General features: G+C 43.2%; 1 protein-coding gene across 4 annotated transcripts in view; it reads left to right on the top strand.

Annotated features, from left to right (window-relative positions):
* Nucleotides 1-20,353, top strand: part of WDFY4 (WDFY family member 4) — a 463,201-nt gene that overhangs the window by 432,877 nt on the left and 9,971 nt on the right. For all 4 annotated transcript variants that reach the window (XM_061634768.1, XM_061634767.1, XM_061634766.1 and 1 more), the window contains 2 exons: nt 5,002-5,178; nt 14,327-14,417. In XM_061634768.1, coding sequence (XP_061490752.1) covers nt 5,002-5,178; nt 14,327-14,417 — 268 coding nt within the window. The remainder of the gene's footprint in view (nt 1-5,001; nt 5,179-14,326; nt 14,418-20,353) is intronic.

Raw genomic sequence — 20,353 nt, 5'->3', positions numbered from 1 at the left:
GCCTCCAAGTCAACTGCGACTTCAGCAACCTCCAAGAGCATCTGTCACGAACCACCCTGTTCATATCTTGTAAGTTCAGCTCTGTGGCTTTCTTTATGGAATCAATCCATCTCTTGTTTGGCCTTCCTCCTTTTCTATTCTCTTCTCCCCCCCCCCAGCATTATTGTCTTTACTAATGAATCATGTCTTCTCATGATGTGTCCAAAGTATGATAACCTCAGTTTCATCATTTTAGCTGCTAGTGACAGTTCTTGTTTAATTTGTTATAACACCCAATTATCTGACTTTTTCACAGTCCACAGCACAAAGCTCTCCTCCAACTCCACATTTCAAATGAGTTGATTTTTCTCTTAACCACTTTTTTCACTGTCCAACTTTCACATCCATACATAGAGATCGGAAATACCATGGTCTGAAAGATCCTGACTTTAGTGTTCAGTGATACATCTTTGCATTGGGGGACCTTTTCTAGTTCTCTCACAGCTGCCCTCCCAAGTCCTAGCCTTCTTCTGATATCTTGACTATTGTCTCCATTTTGGTTAATGACTGTGCCAAGGTATTGATAATCCGTGACAAGTTCATTGTCCTTACTGTCAACTTTAAAGTTACCTAAATCTTCTGTTGTCATTACTTTAGTCTTTTTGACGTTCAGCTGTAGTCCTGCTTTTGTGCTTTCCTCTTTAACTTTCATCAGCATTCATTTCAAATAATTACTGGTTTCTGCTAATAGTACGGTATCGTCCGCATATCTTAATTTATTGATATTTCTCCCTCCAATTTTCACACCTCCTTCATCTTGGTCCAATCCTGCTTTCTGTATGATATGTTCTGCATATAGATTAAATAAATAGGGTGATAAAATACACCCATGTCTCACACCCTTTCTGATGGGGAACCAGTCAGTTTCTCCATATTCCATCCTTACAGTAGCCTCTTGTGCAGAGTATAGGTTGCACATCAGCACAATCAGATGCTGTGGCACCCCCATTTCTTTTAAAGCATTCCATAGTTTTTCATGATCTACACAGTCAAAGGCTTTGCTGTAATAAAGCACAGGGTGATTTTCTTCTGAAATTCCTTGGTCCGTTCCATTATCCAACGTATGTTTGCAATGTGATCTGTGGTGCCTCTTCCCTTTCTAAATCCAGCTTGGATGTCTGGCATTTCTCGCTCCACATATGGTAAGAGCCTTTGCTGTAGAATCTTGAGCATTACTTTACTTCCATGGGATATTAAGGCAATAGTTCGATAATTACTGCATTCCCTGGAATCCCCTTTCTTTGGAATTGGGATGTGTATGGAAAGCTTCCAATCTGTGGGCCATTGTTTAGTTTTCCATATTTCTTGACAGATTTTTGTCAAAATTTGGACAGATTCAGTCTCAGTAGCTTGTATATCCAAAGGATATAACTTGTTCAAAAAGAACAGAAGGAATAGAAAGGGAGGCAGAGTCATGCTATATGTTAAAAATATATATCCCTGCACAGAAATATATATCTCCTGCACATACAGGAGGATGAGCTTGGTGTGTCCACCAAGAGTATCTGGATTAAAATTAATCGGTCAAGGAATAAAAGGAACATGGTGGTTGGGGTCTACTACTGACCACCCAATCAAAGAGAAGACAAGGATGAAACTTTTGCAAAGCAAAATGTCAATGTTTCAAGGACAGATGATGTATCTGTTGGGAGATAAATTCTTCCTCCAAGAAATTCCTGTCTTGTGCTGGAGAACGTGGAGGAAGCAACTAGAGAATCAGCTATCCTTGACTTGATTCTAACCAATCGAGAAGGCTTGGTGGATGAAATTGCAGTTATGGGAACTCTGGAGGAAAGTGACCATGCTATACTTGAGTTCTTGATTTTAAAGGAAGCAAAAGCTGAGAGTAGCCATACACGTACCCTTCAGGAACGCCGATTTTAATAAACTCAGAACAATAGTAAGTAAGGTTCTGTGGCAAGTGACCCAAATGAGAAACGAAGTCCAAGATGGGTGGGAGTTTCTAAAAGAGGAAATTCTAAAGGCACAATGGCAAACAATTCCAACAAGGGGAAAAGGTGGAAGACAACAGAAGAAGTCATTGTGGCTTCACAAATAGCTTAGAGATGACCTAAAAACAAAAAAAAAAGGACACATACAGGAAGTGGAAGGAAGGCCAGGCCACAAAGGAAGAGTATAGACAAGTAGAACAGAATTGCAGTGTCAGGAAGGCTAAAGATGAGAATAAGCTACGGTTAGTGAGGGATGCTAAATGCAACAAAACAGCTTTCTTCAAGTACATCCATAGTAAAAGACAGAGAACAGGCAGATGGTTCAGCTACTCAAGTGAGGATGGCAAATATCTGATTCAGTGAAGCTTTTGACAGAGTTCCCCATGATATTCTGATTAGCAAGCTACAGTAGCTAAATATGGGCTGGATGGAACAGTTGGCTACAGAATCAAACTCAAAGAGTGTTTATCAGTGGTAAACTAGGGGGAGGTAATGAGCGGGATACTGCAGAGCTCAGTCTTGGGCCCAGTGCTCTTCAGCATTTCACCTGGTTCCTCCATTCCCTCCCCTTAATACTTGGGTGTGGTGGCCAGTGGGTGAGACGTACACTGTCACATTGTTGCTGGGTGGAGCGAGCCTCCACTTTCCCCCATTTTTTACTACCAGAGTAATGCAGGGGCTGGTGTTGAATATAGTCATATAGCTAGCTCCTCTGCAGATGGACATGCTTGCCACAGGGAAGGAGACATTTCTGACTCTAGCATGTCCCTTCCCAGTGTTGTGTGCCAGCATCAGACTGCTTCTCCTTCCCCCAGTGGCCACAGTGAAGGGGCTAGCAATTCTTCCTTTCATGAACAAACCTTTCCTTCCAAGGGGAACTTTTCTAAGTTTTTATCTTGGATGTGTTCTTGTATCTCTTCTGAGATAATAGGGCTCTTTAAAGGCAGCTGGCGCCTTATAGGAGCAGGGCTGGGGTCAGAGGTTGCCACCATTCTAAAAGAAGACGTAAATCATGCTGTAAGCACCATAGGAGGAGGAGATCTCACAGACATTCTTCTGCAAATAGTTCAGTGAGATCTCCTTCTCCGTCCATGGGTCTTCCTTCTGAGACAGTTAACCAGGTAGAGCATTCTTTGCCTTTCTTTCATGTTGAAATCCAGGTCTCCACCCCTCCTTCACAATCTGTGGCAGCTGAGGCAGTGGTTTCTATGGTTTCTGAGTCCAGTGCTCCTCCAGTTCATCAGGTGGCATTGGGGGGAGCAGCTCAGCTAGTTTCTGTCCACGAGATGGGTTCTGATTCTGAGCTGACCCTCCAGCATGTCTGGAGAAGGGGGAAATGTCAGGTGAGAAGTTGGAAGTGGTTCCTGCTCAACCTAGATTATTTACTCAGATGTTTTTCAGCTGTTGTTAATTAAGACTTGTAGAATCTTGTAGACTTGTAGAAGACTTGGCTGAGAAAGCAGCTTTATTGATGCTACGAAAGCCTTCCCTTTGGTCCTGTGTAAAACTTTTTTCGTGCCTTTCTGCATTCCTTTGATTGGGCATGGAAGGTGGAATGGGCAAACCCTAACCAGGGAAAAATGGTTTCCAAGCTGGTTTAAAAAAGTATACCTTTGTTGACAGTGCAGCAGCTTCGGGTTCCTGCTGTGGATCAGCCAGTGGCTGCTCTGGCCTATGCTGCGGTTATTCCCTCAGAGTGGGAAAGGCGGGGCAAGGATGCTTGTGAGATAAAAGAGTGGAGACTGCATTGAGATGTAGTCTTGAAGCAGATGCTGGGACCTTCCTTTTTTTAAAAAAAAGTGGGTGTGCAGAGCAAAACTCCAAAGTGCTGCCCTGGGTGCCTTCTGGTAGGAAGAGCGGGATATAAATTTAATAAATAAATAAATAAATAAATTCTCAGAGCTCCTCTGGGCCCACAACTGCTGCTACTGCTGTTAAGGGGGGCAAAGTGGGCCATTCACAAACAAAAGAGAGGTCCTTGCAGGCTTTATATTCAAGACACAAAGTAATTGTCTTGAATAATTCTTGGGTTTCAGTAGATCCAGCCTTCATGTTGCTAATCTTTTGTGCAAAAGACATTTTAAATAAGATTTATAAGCACTGTCTATGGCAAATCTTGGAAAAGGTGTAGTGGGGAGATTGTCTTCGTATCAGTAGATTCAGCACGGTTACTGCAGCATATGGAAGATAGGATGGTGGATACTGCCTTGAACAGGTCAGACCATTGAGCCATCTGATCTAGTAGTTTCAGCCCTGTGGTTTCAGGCACAGGTCTTTCCCATCACTTGCTCCGTGATCCTTGTTTTAGTTAGGAGATGCCTGGGACTCAGTTTGGGACCTTCTGCATGCAAAGCATGTGCTTTTACCACTGAGGTATGTTCTTGCCCTCTTCAGATCTGTCATTATGAGCAGGAGTTACAGCAATTCAAAATTTCTGGGATCTGGTTTCATGAGAGCTGGTGTGGTATAGTGGTGAGATTACTAGATTTTAACTAGGAAGACATGGGTTCAAATCCCTACATGGCACTAAGGTTGGAAAAAGATCAGTCAATTTTGATTCTGTTTCTCATTTTTCTGATCTTAAATTCAGTTCTGTAAAATGTTCTGATTTTTTTATAAATCATGAAAATTCTTCAGCATTTTAGTGCAAGTTTCTCCTGCTAACATTTTTATGCAGTTTTGACATTTTGCAATTAATTTATCCTAATATTTTTGTATGTTATTTTCATACACATTTCCTATAGAAGATATATTAGGATATATGCATTTTTGTAAACATTAGTTGGAGAACTGCATCACAAAGTTCAGGTAAGTGTGAATTTCCAAGAATGACTGTTCGGTTTCATGTTGTTCAGAGAGTGCAAATTTGATCAATTTAGTTTTAAATGCAGATTGAATTAAATTCCTCCCCCATCCCTACTTGCCACAAAATTCATTTTCTTGTCCACCTATCACACTTGCTTGTGTTAGTGGTGTCATGTCTACAGTGACACACTATGATGTGTTTCAGGGTGATATTGCCTCATGTGCCGGGACCACTCTCTGCGTATGGAATGTCAATGGACAGCCTCTGGCCACAGCAGCCTTTAGCCTTGGAGGCACAATTTCGTGTTGCTGCTTCATTGAAGTGATGGACTGGGATGTGCACAGCCTCATAGTCACTGGGAACACAGGTGGCACTGTACAGGTAGGCCTCTCCAGGGGAGAGTTCCCACTTCCAGGGCTCCTTGTCTTGTCCCTGTGTAGTTTAAATAAACAGATTCTAAATAAATAGGTTTGTGAAATGTTTTTCATTGAATTTATATCCCATCCTTTCTCCCAAAGGAGTCCATGTTCAACATGAGGTTGAAATCATGGTTTATTAGCTACTTACTATTTTAAGCAAGACAGGAACCTTTCTTCTGATGTATATTTACCTCATTCTGGTTTGGCTACTGACATGGAAAGGAATGTGCACTGACAATATTCTTGCCCCCTGGAGATATTGGGTTGTACCCAGTGGTAGTCCATTTGCTAGTGGTTGGCTAATGGGCCCTCTTGCTGTTGCCAGGCAAATCCCCATAAAAGAGGGGTGATTCTTCAGTTAATAGTCCTCTTCATTCCCTGTTCCACCTTGACTTACCTATGTGATGCCAGTGGTATACTGAGCCCAGGGCGGGGGGCAGCTGTTATACTTTTTGTGAGTGTTAGTTTAGGCTAGTAAGCTTTGTTATGTTTTGTCTAATCTCTCACTGTATTTTATATGGAGGTTGACTATGCCTAACCCTGTTTAATGGTGTTTTGGGCTTGAAGGAATTTGTATGCTGCTTTATTTTATATGCACTTTTCATATATTTAATAAACTACCTCGTATTGCTGGTGTGTGTTACTTGGGGCTTTGGCTCTGAATCCAGCACCTTGACCACAGTGCTACTGACTACTGTTTTGGGGTTTGGTTGGAGACTCCAGGGCAGTCAGTGTAACCATAGCTCTTGCTCTTGGGAATCTCTGCCAGTCAAATTGGTGCTCTGAGTTTCCCCTTACTCAGAGTAGGGCTGGTGGCAGTCTACCTACCTTACAGGGCTGGTGTTGAGTGTAATGTGGCCCTGGTAAGGAGAGGCACAGGGAGTGCCTGCCCCGGCGACAGTTGCTCAGGTGTCAGGGGGTTGGACCCAGGGAGAAATCTTGACAAGTTGGATACAAGCCACTGACCTGGAAGATACTCAAGCGAACTCAAGCGAAGAATAAGAGGTGATAAGAAGCTGTTGCTACTTAGTGAATTTGATAAAGGGAGCATGTGGAGGATGGACTACAGAACATGTTCACATCTGAAATGCAGAGTCCAAGATGACTCCCACTTGAATGATTCTGACCTTATACTCCTTTTGGGAGGAAGGGAAGGATATAGATGCAATAATAAATGTCTTCCTTCACCAGGAATGCAGCAGCACCATCTCACCTAGTTTCTAGGATGCCACTTCATTTAGAGGACAAAAACCTCTTTTTATTGATGCTAATTGTAGTGAAATACAACAGCTGTCATACCATTCCTGAAGTGCCATTCACTGTCCGGATCTATACTATATGGAGTCGAAATGGGGTATTTTTCCCTCTGCAGACATCTGCAGTGGAAGGAACTAAGCTGGCAGAGAGTTGCTAGTACAGTGAATCCAGCAGCCAATCTGCTGATAAAACAGCTTGCGGTGGAACAACTGGGAGCTCATTTTAAGCTCCTGATTGTAGCCCTGTTTGTATCTACCCCAAACCTCTCACCTCAGTCCAAACAGGGACCCATACCAGGCCTAATTAGGCTCACTGGTTCCCTACCACTGATCTACAAGATCAAACCACAAGGGAAGACCTGCCTGTCATCTTTCTCCTTTCTACATGACTATTGATAGCTGCTGAGTCCAACTAGGAGCAGCTGTGTGTGCCGGAAGTTTTCATTCTGTTTCCTGACTCCTCACTGAGCAGAGCAGAGAGAACTGAGTCAGCTGGCCCAGAGGAGATACAAGTGAGCCAGCTCTGAGACAGCAAGCAAACAGAGCAAACTAACAGGAGTTTGGCAGGGGAGGTCCCTAAAAAAAATAATTCCACACCATTGGGACTCCTATTTACCCTGAAGGAGGACAGGACAAAGAACAGGCCATTCCAATACAAGCAGAAAGGAAGAAAGGAAGAAAGAAAGAAAAGGCAATAGAGACTATGGACGAGACAGATACTCCAGTGGTGGTGACCTGCAAGGTGTGTGCAATGTTTGTTTTCTTGCTTGAGAACAACATGGTGTACACGTGTAATAAGTGCAAGCTGGTTGCACTGTTGGAAAATAAAGTGAGGTGGCCACCATGAAGAGAATAAGAAAAGACAAAGAGTTCTTAGATAGAACACTGGAACAACAACAGCAAAGAGAAGTACAGTAAGTGGAAGAACAGCAGCAGGTTGAAGCAGAAGAGGAGACTGTTGTGGAGAGCAACAACAAAGTGGAGGAAACTACGGAACTGCTTCCAGGCACTTGAGGATGAGACTATAGGACAGTCTGCAGGGGAAGAATTACAGGGGATCCCATGCAACAAAGAGCGAGAGGCTGAAACTCAGTCAAGCAGAGGCAATGAAACCACGCCCCACAACAAGAAGAGTAGTAGTAGTGGGAGACCCCCTACCGCATGGGATTGAAACTCAAGTATGCTGAGAAGATCCATGGACTCGCCAGCTATGCTGCCTCCCTGGAGGACGGATTAGAGATGTGACGGAAGAGTTGCATCGCTTATAAAGCCCACTGACAGATATCCCTTTTTTCTCATCCATGTGGGAACGAACGATACTGACAAGCGGAGCTATGAAGAAATCACATCAGACTCTGGGAAGGAAACTCGAGGACTTTGGGGCTCAGATAGTTTTCTCATCCATCCTGCCGGAGGAAGAGGAGTGGAAAGGGAAAGAAAAATACTCTGGGTGAATGGCTGGCTATGAAAGTGGTACTGACGTGAGAGATTTGGATTCTGGAACCATGGGCTATACTTCCAGGAAGATGGACTGCTGGCAAGGGATGAGTTGCACCTCACAGGGACTGGGAAGAATGTGTTTGGCCACAGCATGGAGAACTTCATAAGCAGAGCTTTACACTGAATCCTAAGGGGAAGGGAGACGTAAACTTGGTGGTAACAACTAACAAAGGCTTGTGCACAGTGAGAGGAACTGAGAGAATGGCTTTAATGGGGCCCAGTAATAATCTTCATAAAAATGTAAGGAGGAAGCCAAGTTGTAAATCACATAGTCTTCAATGTCTGTATGCTAATGCCCAGGGTATGGAACAGAAACAGAAAGAACTTGAATTCTTAATAAAGGAGAGTAAATACAACTTGATAGGTATACCTGAGGTAGCACGGGATTGCAGAGATGGGGTCAGGAAGGCTGAAGCTGAGAATGAGCTGAGGTTAGTGACAGATACCAAAAGCAACAAAAAGCTTTCTTCAGGAACATCCATAGTAAAAGAGAGAGAAAAGAAAGGGTGGTACATATATTCAAAGAGGATGGCAAAATGATAACAGATGACAAAGAAAAGACAGAAGTGCTCAATTCCTACTTTGGCTCAGTCTTCTCCCAAAAGAGGGTCTATGACCCTCCCGGAAAACATAAAATTGAAGGGGCAGGATTGCAGCTTAACACTGATAGACAAATGGTCAAGGAATACCTAATCTCTTTGAATGAGTTCAGATCTGCAGGGCCCGATGAACTGCATCCTAGAGTATTGAAGGAACTGGCTGAAGAACTCTCAGAACCACTGCCTATTATCTTTGCAAAATTGTGGAGAATGGGTGAAGTGCCAGATGACTGGAAGAGGGCTAATGTTGTCCCTATCTTCAAAAAGGGCAACAAGGAAATACCTGGGAACTATAGACCAGGCAGCCTGACATAAATCCCTGGGAAAATTCTGGAGCAGATAATAAAGCAGTCAATCTGTAAGCACTTTGAAAACAATGCAGTGATTACTAGAAGCCAACATGGATTTATGAAGAACAAATCCTGCCAGACTAATCTTATCTCGTTTTTTGATCGGGTAGCCACCCTGATAGACTGTAGGAATGCTGTCAACATAATATATTGACTTCAGCAAAGCTTTTGACCATGTGCCCTATGATATTCTGGTTAGCAAGCTAGCTAAATGTGGGCTGGATGGAACAACTATCAGGTGGATCCACAGTTGGCTACAGAATCATACTCAAGGAGTGCTTATCAATAGCTCCTTCTCAGGGGAGGTAATGAGTGGGGTACTGCAGGACTCTGTCCTGGGCCCAGTGCTCTTCAACATTTTTATTAATGAGTTTAATGAGGAGGTGCAGGGAATGCTTATCAAATTTGCAGATGATGCAAAATTGGGAGGGATATATTATGGATATGAGCTGAGTAACTCAGCGATCTGAGCTGCGTGCGCCAGTGTGTGTATTTACCTAAGAAGCAGGCTTTTACCCTGCATTTAAATCAATGAGACTTAAGACTTAGTAAAATAAGAAAGGCTACTTTATTTATAGGGATACATAGTAGATAGGAAAGGCATACCTAGTTCTAACTAACTAAGTTGGAGGTGCAGTGCCCAGACTTGGGTATTGCCCTCATGGTTCAGGAGAGATAACAAAGACAGAGATGTCTCCTCTCGGACAGTCGAAGAAGAGACAAAGGAAAGAGGGGCAGGTCAGCTTACCTGAGCATATCAGTTTACAACAGAAGGAAGTTAGGTAGAGAACAGTACAGGTAAAGGTAAGCAAGTCTAGCCAGCTGGAGGACCCTAACTCTATCTTCCTTCTGTAATACAAACAAAAGAACCCAAACTAGAGTTGCTCTTGCTCTCATTTTCAGCACCCCTTTTCAACAAGTGTTTGGTTCAGCTCACGAGGATCATCTTGTCTCTCAGCTTGCAGTATCTGACTTTGTCCAATGCCTTCATCAGAGCATCTGCAGTCATATCTTCTGTTGGACAATATTCTATCTTGAGTAGTCATCTGCAATAGGTATCTCTGATTAAATGGTGCTTCATGTCTGTGTGGCTCGTGAACTCAACCCTTCTCAAGAGTACTAGTAGTGGGAGACTCCCTACTGCATGGGATCAAAACCCAACTATGCAGATCCGTGGACTTGCCAGGTATGCTGTCTACCAGGAGGACAGATTAGATATGTGATGGAAGGGTTGCCATCACTCATCAAGCCCAACAGGTATCCCTTTCTCCTCATCCATGTAGGAGCAAATGATACTGTCAAACGGAGCTATGAAGAAATCACATCAGACTTTGAAGCTCTGGGAAGGAAACTCAAGGACTTTGGGGCCCAGACAGTTTTTTCATCCATTCTTCCAGTACTTAGAAGAGGAGTAGAAAGGGAAAGAAAAATATTCCGTGTGAATGAATGGCTACGAAGGTGGTGCTGACGTGAGAGGTTTGGATTCTGGGACCATGGGCTATGGTTCGTGGAAGATGGATTGCTGGCAAGAGATGGGTTGCATCTCATAAGAACTGGGAAGAATGTGTTTGGCCATAGCATGGAGAAGTTCATCAGGAGGGCTTTAAACTGAATCCTAAGGGGAAGGGAGATGTAAACTTGGTGGTAACGACTGATGAAGGCTTGTGCACAGTAGCGAGACCAGAGAGTTTGGCTCTAATAGGGCCCAGTAACAGCCTTCAGAAAAATGTAGTAAGGAAGCCAAGCCATAAATCACATGGTCTTCGATGCCTGTATACTAATGTGCAGAGCATAGGAAACAAGCAGGATGAACTTGAACTCTTAATACAGGAGGGCAATTACGACTTGATAGGTATAACTGAAACTTGGTGGGATGACTCGCATGACTGGAATACAGCAATTGAAGGATATACCTTGTTCAAACAGAACAGAAGGAATAAAAAGGGAGGTGGAGTCGCTCTATATGTTAAAAATATATATTCCTGCACAGAAATACAGGAAGATGAGCTTGGCAGCTCCACCGAGAGTATCTGGATTAAAATTAATGGGGCAAGTAATAAAAGGAATGTGGTGCTTGGAGTCTATTACCGACCACCCAATCAAGGAGAAGACGAGAATGTAACTTTTGAAAAGCAAATTGCCAATGTTTCAAGGAGGCACGATGTAGTCGTAATGGGGAATTTCAATTATCACGATATCTGTTGGGAGACAAATTCTGCCAAACACGGCCCCTCCAAGAAATTTCTGACTTGTGTTGGAGATAACTTTCTCCTACAGAAAGTGGTGGAAGCAACCAGAGGATCAGCTATCCTGGACTTGATTCTAACCAATAGAGATGATTTGGTGGATGAAGTGGCAGTTACGGGAACTCTGGGGGAAAGTGACCACACCATAGTTGAATTCTTGATTTTAACAGAAGCAAAAGCTGAGAATAGCCATACGCGCACCCTGGACTTCAGGAAAGCTGATTTTAATAAACTCAGAACAATTGTAAGTACAGTTCCATGGCAAGCCACCCTAATGAGAAAAAGAGTCCAAGATGGGTGGGAGTTTCTAAAAAAGGAAATTCTAAAAGTGCAATGGCAAGCAATTCCAACAAGGAAGAAAGAGGGGAAACAACAGAAGATGCCAATATGGCTTCACAAAAAGCTTAGAGATGACCTGAAAACAAAAAAGGACACATACAGGAAGTGGAAAGAAGGCCAGGCCACAAAGGAAGAGTACAGGCAGGTATCATGGAATTGCAGGGATGGTGTCAGGAAGGCTAAAGCTGAGAATGAGCTGAGGCTAGCGAGGGATGCTAAAAGCAACAAAAAAGCTTTCTTCAGGTGCATCCATAGTAAAAGACAGAGAAAAGAAATGGTGGCACAGCTAGTGAGGATGGCAAAATGATAACAGATGACCAAGAAAAGGCAGAAGTGCTCAATTCCTACTTTGGCTCAGTCTTCTCCCAAAAAAAGGATCTGTGACCCTCCCAGGAAACATGAAGTAGAAGAGGTAGGATTGGTGGTCAAGGAATGCCTAATCACTTTGAATGAGTTCAAATTACCGGGGCCCGATAAACTGTGTCCTAGAGTATTGAAGGAACTGGCTGAAGAACTCTCAGAACTGCTCTCTATTATCTTTGGGAAGTCGTGGAGGACTGATGAAGTGCTGGCTGACTGGAGGACAGCTAATGTTGTCCCTATCTTCAAAAAAGGGAAAAAGGAGGAACTGCGGAACTACAGTCCAGTCAGCCTAACATCAATCCCTGGAAAAACTCTGGAGCAGATTATAAAGCAGTCAATCTGTAAGCACCTTGAAAACAATGCAGTGATTACTAGAAGCCAACATAGATTTATGAAGAACAAATCCTGCCAAACTAATCTCATCTCATTTTTTACCGGGTAACATCCCTTGTAGACTGTGAGAATGCTGTGGACATAATATACCTCAACTTCAGCAAAGCTTTTGACAAAGTGCCCCATGATATTCTGATTAGCAAGCTAGGTAAATGTGGGCTGGATGGAACAACTATCAGGTGGATTCACAGTTGGCTCCAGAATCATACTCAAAAAGTGCTTATCAATGGTTCCTTCTCAAACTGCAGAAGTGACGAGTGGGGTGCCACGGGGCTCGGTGCTGGGCCCAGTGCTCTTCAACATTTTTATTAACGACTTGGATGAGGAGGTACAGAGCATGCGTATGAAATTTGCAGATGATACAAAATTGGGGGGCATAACTAATACCGTGGAAGATAGAAACAAAATTCAAAGGGACCTTGATAGGCTAGAGCGTTGGGCTGAGAACAACAGAATACAATTCAACAGGGATAAATGCAAAGTTCTACACTTAGGAAAAAGAAACCAAATTCACAGTTATAAGATGGAGGATACTTGGCTCAGCAGTACGACATGTGAGAAGGATCTTGGTATTGTTGTTGATCACAAGCTGAACATGAGCCAACAGCTTGATGTGGCTGCAAAAAAGGCAAATGCTGTTTTAGGCTTCATTGATAGAAGTATAGTTTCCAAATCGGGTCAAGTATTGATTCCCCTCTGTTAGACCTCATCTTGAGTACTGTGTCCAGTTCTAGACACCACACTTTAAGGAGGATTCAGACAAACTGGAACAGGTTCAGAGGGCAACGAGGATGATCAGGGAACTGGAAACCAAGCCCTGTGAGGAGAGACTGAAAGAACTGGGCATGTTTAGCCTTGAGAAGAGAAGACTGAGTAGAGATATGATAGCACTCTTCAAGTACTTGAAAGGTTGTCACACAGAGTAGGGCCAGGATCTCTTCTTTATCATCTCATAGTGCAGGGCATGGAATAATGGGCTCAAGTTACAGGAATCCAGACCTCAACTGAACATCAGGAAAAACTTCTTAACTGTTAGAGTAACAGAACTTAACTGTACAACAATGGAACCAATTACCTGCAGAGGTGGTGGGCTCTCCAGCATTGGAGAGGCAGCTGGAGAGCCACCTGTCAGGTATGCTTTAATTTGGATTCCTGTATTGAGCAGAGGGTTGGACTCGATGGTCTTATAGGCCCCTTCCAACTCTACTATTCTATGATTCTATGGTTCTGTGAAATGGCTGTGCCCAAAATGGACTTTGGCAACTCTAATTACTTGCCCTTTATCTGGCAGGAAATGGATGCCCATGTGGTGCCTAAAGGAATGTTTTGTTCTGCAGGCCAGCATGTTTTTAGCCTTCCCAGAGCTACTCTTAAATTGAGCTGAAGTGTTTAGTTAAATCATTAGTTAAAAACCTTGATTTTTAAGTACTACTAATTCACTGGGAATGGGAGAAAAATACTTTTAGTTCAAATGATTTCAAACCCATATTGTCCTTAACAATAAATTGTGAACTTGGTTTTTGAAAAAGTCTCTGGGTTGATGGGTTCCCTTCCCCCCCCCCCATCTTTTATGTGTTTGTACTTAGTTCATTTCACCATTTTGGCTACTATTTTAGCTAGCCAGTGTTTCAAAGTGGAGGCTTGGGACAACACTATTTGCTCACAACTAAAATGCTCTGTGAAGTATTCTTTCTAATTATATGCAAATGAATGCAGATTTACCTGATTGGCTAATTGTTTTATCTATGATCAATTACATCTCCTTTACCTCTATTTATTTTAAAACATGTATCCTACCTTTCCTCATTAAAATCTCAACGTGGCTAATAGCAAAACTAAAACATAAATTAACAATTTGAGACATCAGTTACAAAAACATGGTAACACTAAAAACAGTATCAATAAATAGTACACCAACAACAGCGGTAAAAGGTATTCCAAATAAGCAGAAACTGTTAAGACAATTAAGATAGCAAGATGGTTTTACTAGCTTCTGGATACGGCGAGACATGCCTCCCTCAGGTGACAGTATTACTTTTAATCTATTTTCTTCTGCTGTTATAGGTCTGGAAACTTGAAAATAATTCTCATCTATACCAGGACATTAGAAGTATAGTTTCACAAGAAGACCCTTCTGAATGCCAAGTAAAAAAGGGTAAGGTTAGCTTGGACATCTCTCTGTGAAAGAGAAGGTGCTCAGATTAGAAATATGGTGACTGATCTGGAAAGACTAGGAAGCTGTCCGTTCCTCCACTCCAGCCTTCCAGCTGATCTGCAGCAAATGCTATGGCTATGCTTAGGGAAATGCTAGCGAATGGCTGAGACAGGCAGTCCCAGTCTTCCAAAGGAGAAGAAAGGAGGGTCTGGAAACTGCAGTCCAGTCAATACGGCTTTGATACCAGGAAAGATACAATAACAGATTATAAAGGAATCGGTTTGGAGGGATCTTGAGAACAACACAGCAAATAGTAAGATGCCACAGTATTTTTGTCAAGCAAAATAGTAGTAGTAGTAGTAATTAATAATAATAATAAATAATAATATATAGTAAAGAATAGATATATAGCACCTAAGAATTTCTCAGCAGTGTACATAAAGATAACGCAATCTCTGCCAGAGTGTAAAAAGAGATGAGGAGGGAAAGGGAAGTAGGCGCTGGAGCAGCTGCTCCTTACTGGCTGATCTCCCCTTGCTATGATGTTCGTCCTGGGAAGGGATCCGGCACCTCCTCATGGCCTTGGTGCCCTGGCCAGTGACAGAGGCCAGAAGATGCCTCCTTTTGGTGCTGACAGAAATTCTGCCAGATGAATCTTTGGGCAGGTTACTAGTGGACAGAGCAATCCAACTGGTGCAACTTACCCCGATTCCAAACTCCGTTCAGAAGTGGGGCTACTGCCAAAACAGAGTTTGCCATTGTGTCTACCATCAGGTTGAATGGAGTTTGGAATAGGGGTAAGTCTCCCTCTGCCCCATCCCCCCCCCACACACCTGGATTGTCCCTTTTTTGGGACTTCTTCAGCCTAGGCTCAGCTGGCTATCTGCCTATTCCAAACTCTGCTCTTCCTGGCAGATCTTGAGTTTGGATTGTTCCCATACTAAATTCTGAGAATGCAATGGATATAATTTATCTTGATTTCATCAAAGCATTTGTCAAAGTTCCTCATCATAGTTTCATTAGCAAATTTGCTAGATGTGGGCTAGATCAGTGGTTCCCAATAAAATAACAGAATAATAAAAATAAAATAGTTTATTTTCTTTCATTTTTTTAAAAAAAGTCTTCATTCCCTGGAGACTGTCTGCTGCCCCCTGCCGATGCCACCTCCCCCTCGCTCCCAAGAAGAGGGGAGGACTGTTGCTTGAAGTGCCAGAGTGCCTTTCAGGAGCACTGAAAGCAGGCATCTGCCTATAAAACACATGGCAGATGTCAAAGGAGGCTGAGGGTGGAGGAAGGAGAGGGGATTACTGTCACCGACTCCCATCTCCTGGCACTGCCGCTGCTGATGACACCCTTACTCAGAACGTGAGGAGAGGGCATTTTGTGAAGCAAAAAGAAGCAAGGCTGCACGGAAAGGCTGCTTTGCCCCTTCCTTCCTGTCTGCCTTTCTTGGCTCCTGATTCGCTGCCATCTCTTTTTAAAAATGATTATTATTTGTGAGGCTGCCCAGATCTTGCCTTCGGCCCAGACGGAACTAAGAAGCAGTGAGGAAGCTTAGGACCTGCTCGCCCCACATCTCTGAGGCTGTGTGTGCCAGCGTCTCCCCCTTTCTTCCACCACACACTGCCCCCCAATCTTATTTCTCCAAGATGCTGCAGCAGTTGAGGGCTTCTCCCCCTCCCACATGTCCGAATGCAGGCACGCCTGCAGTTGCTTGCAGGAGAGGCAGGTGTGTTTGTGTGTCAGCATGCGCTGATCTGTCTCCTGCTCCACTCTCATTCTCCAAGTGCACACTAACCAAGTCATCAGTTCAGATGATCACCCCAAGGCCTAAAAGCACTAGGTCCCCTCCTCAATCTATCCACCCTTTTGTCTTCACAATCTAGCATCCCCACCACGACCACATCGCTGCTCCTATTATTATTATTATTATTATTATTATTATTATTATTATTATTATTATTGTTGTTGTTGTTGTTATTATTGTTATTATTATTGTTATTATTATTGTTATTATTATTGTTATTATTGTTTTAAAGCTCAGCAGGTTGCTGAGGCTGGGGTCCACATACTGCAGCTGAAATGAATTTATTTAATTATTACTGCATTTATATACCACTTTTCCTCCAAGTTGCTCATGGTGGTGCACATAGTCCCCCCCCACTTCCATTTTATCATTACACCAACCCTGTGAGATAGGTCAGGCTGAGAGACTGTGTCTGGCCCAAGGTCACCCAGTGGGCTTCATGGCTGGGTGGGGATTTGAACCTAGATCTTAGTGCAACACTAACCCACTGGTGTTGGGAGACAGGACCGTACATTTTTACACTATGGGGGTGAGGGGGATATCAATTTGATGAACCTTTGCATTCGGAAAAGAAGGCAACACCTCCCTGTCTGCAGGGAGCTTTTTATGGAAAGGGCTATTTGGAGATGTGATTTTGCCACCCACCATTTTTTTCAATTAACAGAGGCTAAAATTACAGTTAGCCCGGGGGGGTGTCATGAAATTTTTTGAGCTTATAAAGGGGGTCCTGTACTCATAAAGGTTGAGAACGATTTGGCTAGATGGTAATATTGTCGGGTGGATTCACGACTGTTTGGAAATTGTACTTAAAGAGTGGTCATAAATGATTCCTCATCAAACTGGAGAGAGGTTTTGAGTGGACTCTGTCCTCCTAGGCCTGGTATTCTTCAGTATTCTTATAAATGACTTAGAAGAAGAATCCTTATGAAATTTGTGAATGACAAAAAACTGGAAGGAATAGTTACTACTTCAGAAGACAGAAATTTAATTCAGAATGACCTTGATAGAATGGGGAATGGGGCTGAAGCTAACCAAATGAAATTCAACAGACAAGTGCAAAGTTCTGCATTTAGGCAATAAAATATATTGGCTTAGCAGTTTTAAAAAAATCTCAGAATTGTAGTTGATCACTAGCTGAACATTAGTTAGCAGTATGATGCAACTGCAAAAAAGGCCAATGCCTGTTTAGGCTACAGTACGTTTAAGAAGAATGCAGACAAATTCAAATAGGTTTGTGTGGGGGCACCAAATGGCCTGACCAGTGACAAATGAGCATGTGGCTTCTTCTCGTGGCGATTTTTCTGTATCGACCACAGGGTTTGACTAGTTGGCCTATAGTGTCCCCTTCAGCTCTATGCTTCTATGCAATATCAGGCAGCTGGGACCTTGACAAGAGAAGAGGCAACCAGACCTACCTGTTTCCTCAGTGCAAATAGGTTCTTAAAGCTGCAATACCTCCAAGTAAATTTAGAAAGTGGGAGTCCCTGTTGGGTATGAGTGTGTAAATAAGTAAAACCGCCTTGCTTTTACACATTTACATAAGTAAGGGGAATTTTAAACAGCCCTGATTATTTTTTTAAATCTAGGAAGTGCAGACTGGCCTTTGATTCTGAAGAGGGCCATCTGTAATCTGCATGTACTCATGGACAGGGAGCTGCCATTTTACAATTCTGTGTTCTTACTTAGGAAAGGTGGAAACTTTACTTGGGAACAACAGGCAGAACCAGTGGACAGAAATATCAAACCTCTTTTTTCTGGAGTCAGGTTGCCTAAAATGTAGGAGTTTGCAGCATCCTTATCACCACAGCAGCCATTCTCTTTCTCAGCATAGTACTTTTGGATGTGACCACTGTCATTTTCTGTTTTGGTAACCCTGAGACTGACAGCTGGTATAGCACAGTGGGGAGGAGAGCCTGGCTGGGAGTCCAGAGTCTGTGAATTCAAATCCCTGCTTGTGTCTCCTGGGTGTCAAGGGCCAGCTAAAGATCACCCCCACAGTGAGTGGCTCAGGGCAGGGCCGGTTCTAAAGGGCGGCCAGGTGGGGCACTGGCCTGACGGCCCCTGGAGCTACAAGGGGGCCCTCAGCTGCCCCTCTGCTCTCCTTGCGCGATCCACGCCCCCTCCACACCCCAACCTACCTCCTGTCTTTTACCATTGCCCTAAATGAAGATGGCAACCATGGTTTCCCTAAGGTACTGAAGCCCCTGCCGCTATCTTAGTTGATGGCAGAGAAACGTGCGCGTAGCACGCACACGTGCCATCAACAAAGATGGCAGCGGAGGTGTCATCCCCTTAGGGAAACCACGGCCGCCATCTTTGTTAAGGGCAATGGTAAAAGACAGGAGACAGGCAGGTGGGGGTGGGGGGGCTGCACGTGTGCATGCCTGCACACACACACCAGCGGCCAGGGCAAGCAGATCCCAAAGGGCCCCAGCATGCCTGGATCCAGCCCTGGCTCAGGGGTTACGTGCCCTGCCACCTGTGCAGCTGTGGGCAAGCTGCATAGTCCCAAGGAGTCCAATTGCCCCCCAGCTGGCAGTTGCGGAGAAGGAAGGGGTGGGCTTGTGCAGCTGTGGCAAGCTGAGCAGGCCGTAGGCAGCTGGGGAGGACTAGCCTCAGAGGGAGGCAATTGTAAAAAAACCCTGAATACCGCTTACCATGAAAACCCTATTCATAGGGTCGCCATAAGTCGGGATCGACTTGAAGGCAGTCCATTTTTCCAACCCTGAGACTTATGTCTTTCTGGAACTGCCTTTGAAAAAGCTGCAATAGAAATAGAATGCAGTGAACCCAGGGGCACATTTTATGTACTCATTTTATGTGGGCTGTGGAGAAAGAGAGATGTTGGCTTGACACCTATAGAGTTCTGTTTTGTTTTATTTCCTATGTCTTGCCACAGTACCAGAGATTAACCAGGTGTACACTCTCAAAAATAATATAGATGTTCAAGGGTCAAGAGCATCCTCAGGAGATGTTCATTAACATGAAGAATTCTATTCCATTGTAAGATGGACTATTTGGTGGTGGCAACAAGGTGGTATTGTAATTTGGCAGACCTTTTAAAATATAAATAAGAAATGGTTATAGAGAAAGAGAAAGAAAGGTCTCAGAAAAGCTCTTTGCTGTGATGAAATAAAACTAGAGAGATCTGCCAAGTCTGCAGGAAGCCAGTAGAGGGCTCCTGGTCCAAAGATTTCTTCAGGTTTTTTTCCCATTGTGTTGAGATCAAGTCAAATGCAACTGAACTCAGGGGAGGGAATGTAAAGTTTAGATGTAATGAAAAATCCAGCACTTAATATGTAAATAAATGGTACTAGAGCTCACCTTCTCTGTCCAACAATTGCAGCAGTTGCCAAGATGTATTTAAATATTTGTGTGCACTGCACACACACACACACACACACAGCTTTGCAAATTGATTTTTTGCGAGTCAAAGTGTCTTTGTTTGACAAGTGTAAAACATTTTTCTGTACCATTAGAAGACATCCAATTTATGTAAGCTACATGAATGGGCATACAGTTAACAAGAGAATATTATTCTTGTAGGTCTCTCTGCCTATTTACAATGCAAATACATATTCACAAAGGTTTCTAACCATAGATACATGATTTACTGAATTTGGATGGACTAAGATGTCCATTCTGTGTTGAACTGGGGCCATGCACTAAATCTCACTGTCAGTCAAAAATTCTAAGCATACTCAGATCATAGATGTTTCAGTAGAAGAGAAACTCCACATATGCATGCTTATCAGCCCATCTTTCACTATCAATCCTAGCAGCTACTGGAGCCTGTGTTTCTTCAAAAGTCTATTTGCTTTCAAAGTATTTTCTGCAGCCAGTTATTCCCCTGTCTCTTTTGCAGCATTATGGGGAAAAAAACTATTAATCCAAACAGTGGTCATTACAAAGACTGAAGTAACAATGATTGAGTTACAATTTTTGCACAGTGTTCTTGGCATTTAATTATTGGTTGTATTATGAACAGATTTAGATAAGTTGATAATACCAGGACTTCATGTAATTTGTTTTAACTGGGCAATTATGGGTTGCATTATATCCTGGCAGCAAGGTATTCTGGGGCATCTTATTAAGCACTGAGCCAGTAAACACTGATGAACAATTTTGC

The sequence above is a fragment of the Rhineura floridana genome, chromosome 7 (genome assembly GCF_030035675.1).
Source record: "Rhineura floridana isolate rRhiFlo1 chromosome 7, rRhiFlo1.hap2, whole genome shotgun sequence".
NCBI lineage: Eukaryota > Metazoa > Chordata > Lepidosauria > Squamata > Rhineuridae > Rhineura > Rhineura floridana.
The sequence above is the reverse complement of the archived record's forward strand: the minus strand, read 5'-3'. Positions and strand labels throughout refer to the sequence as shown.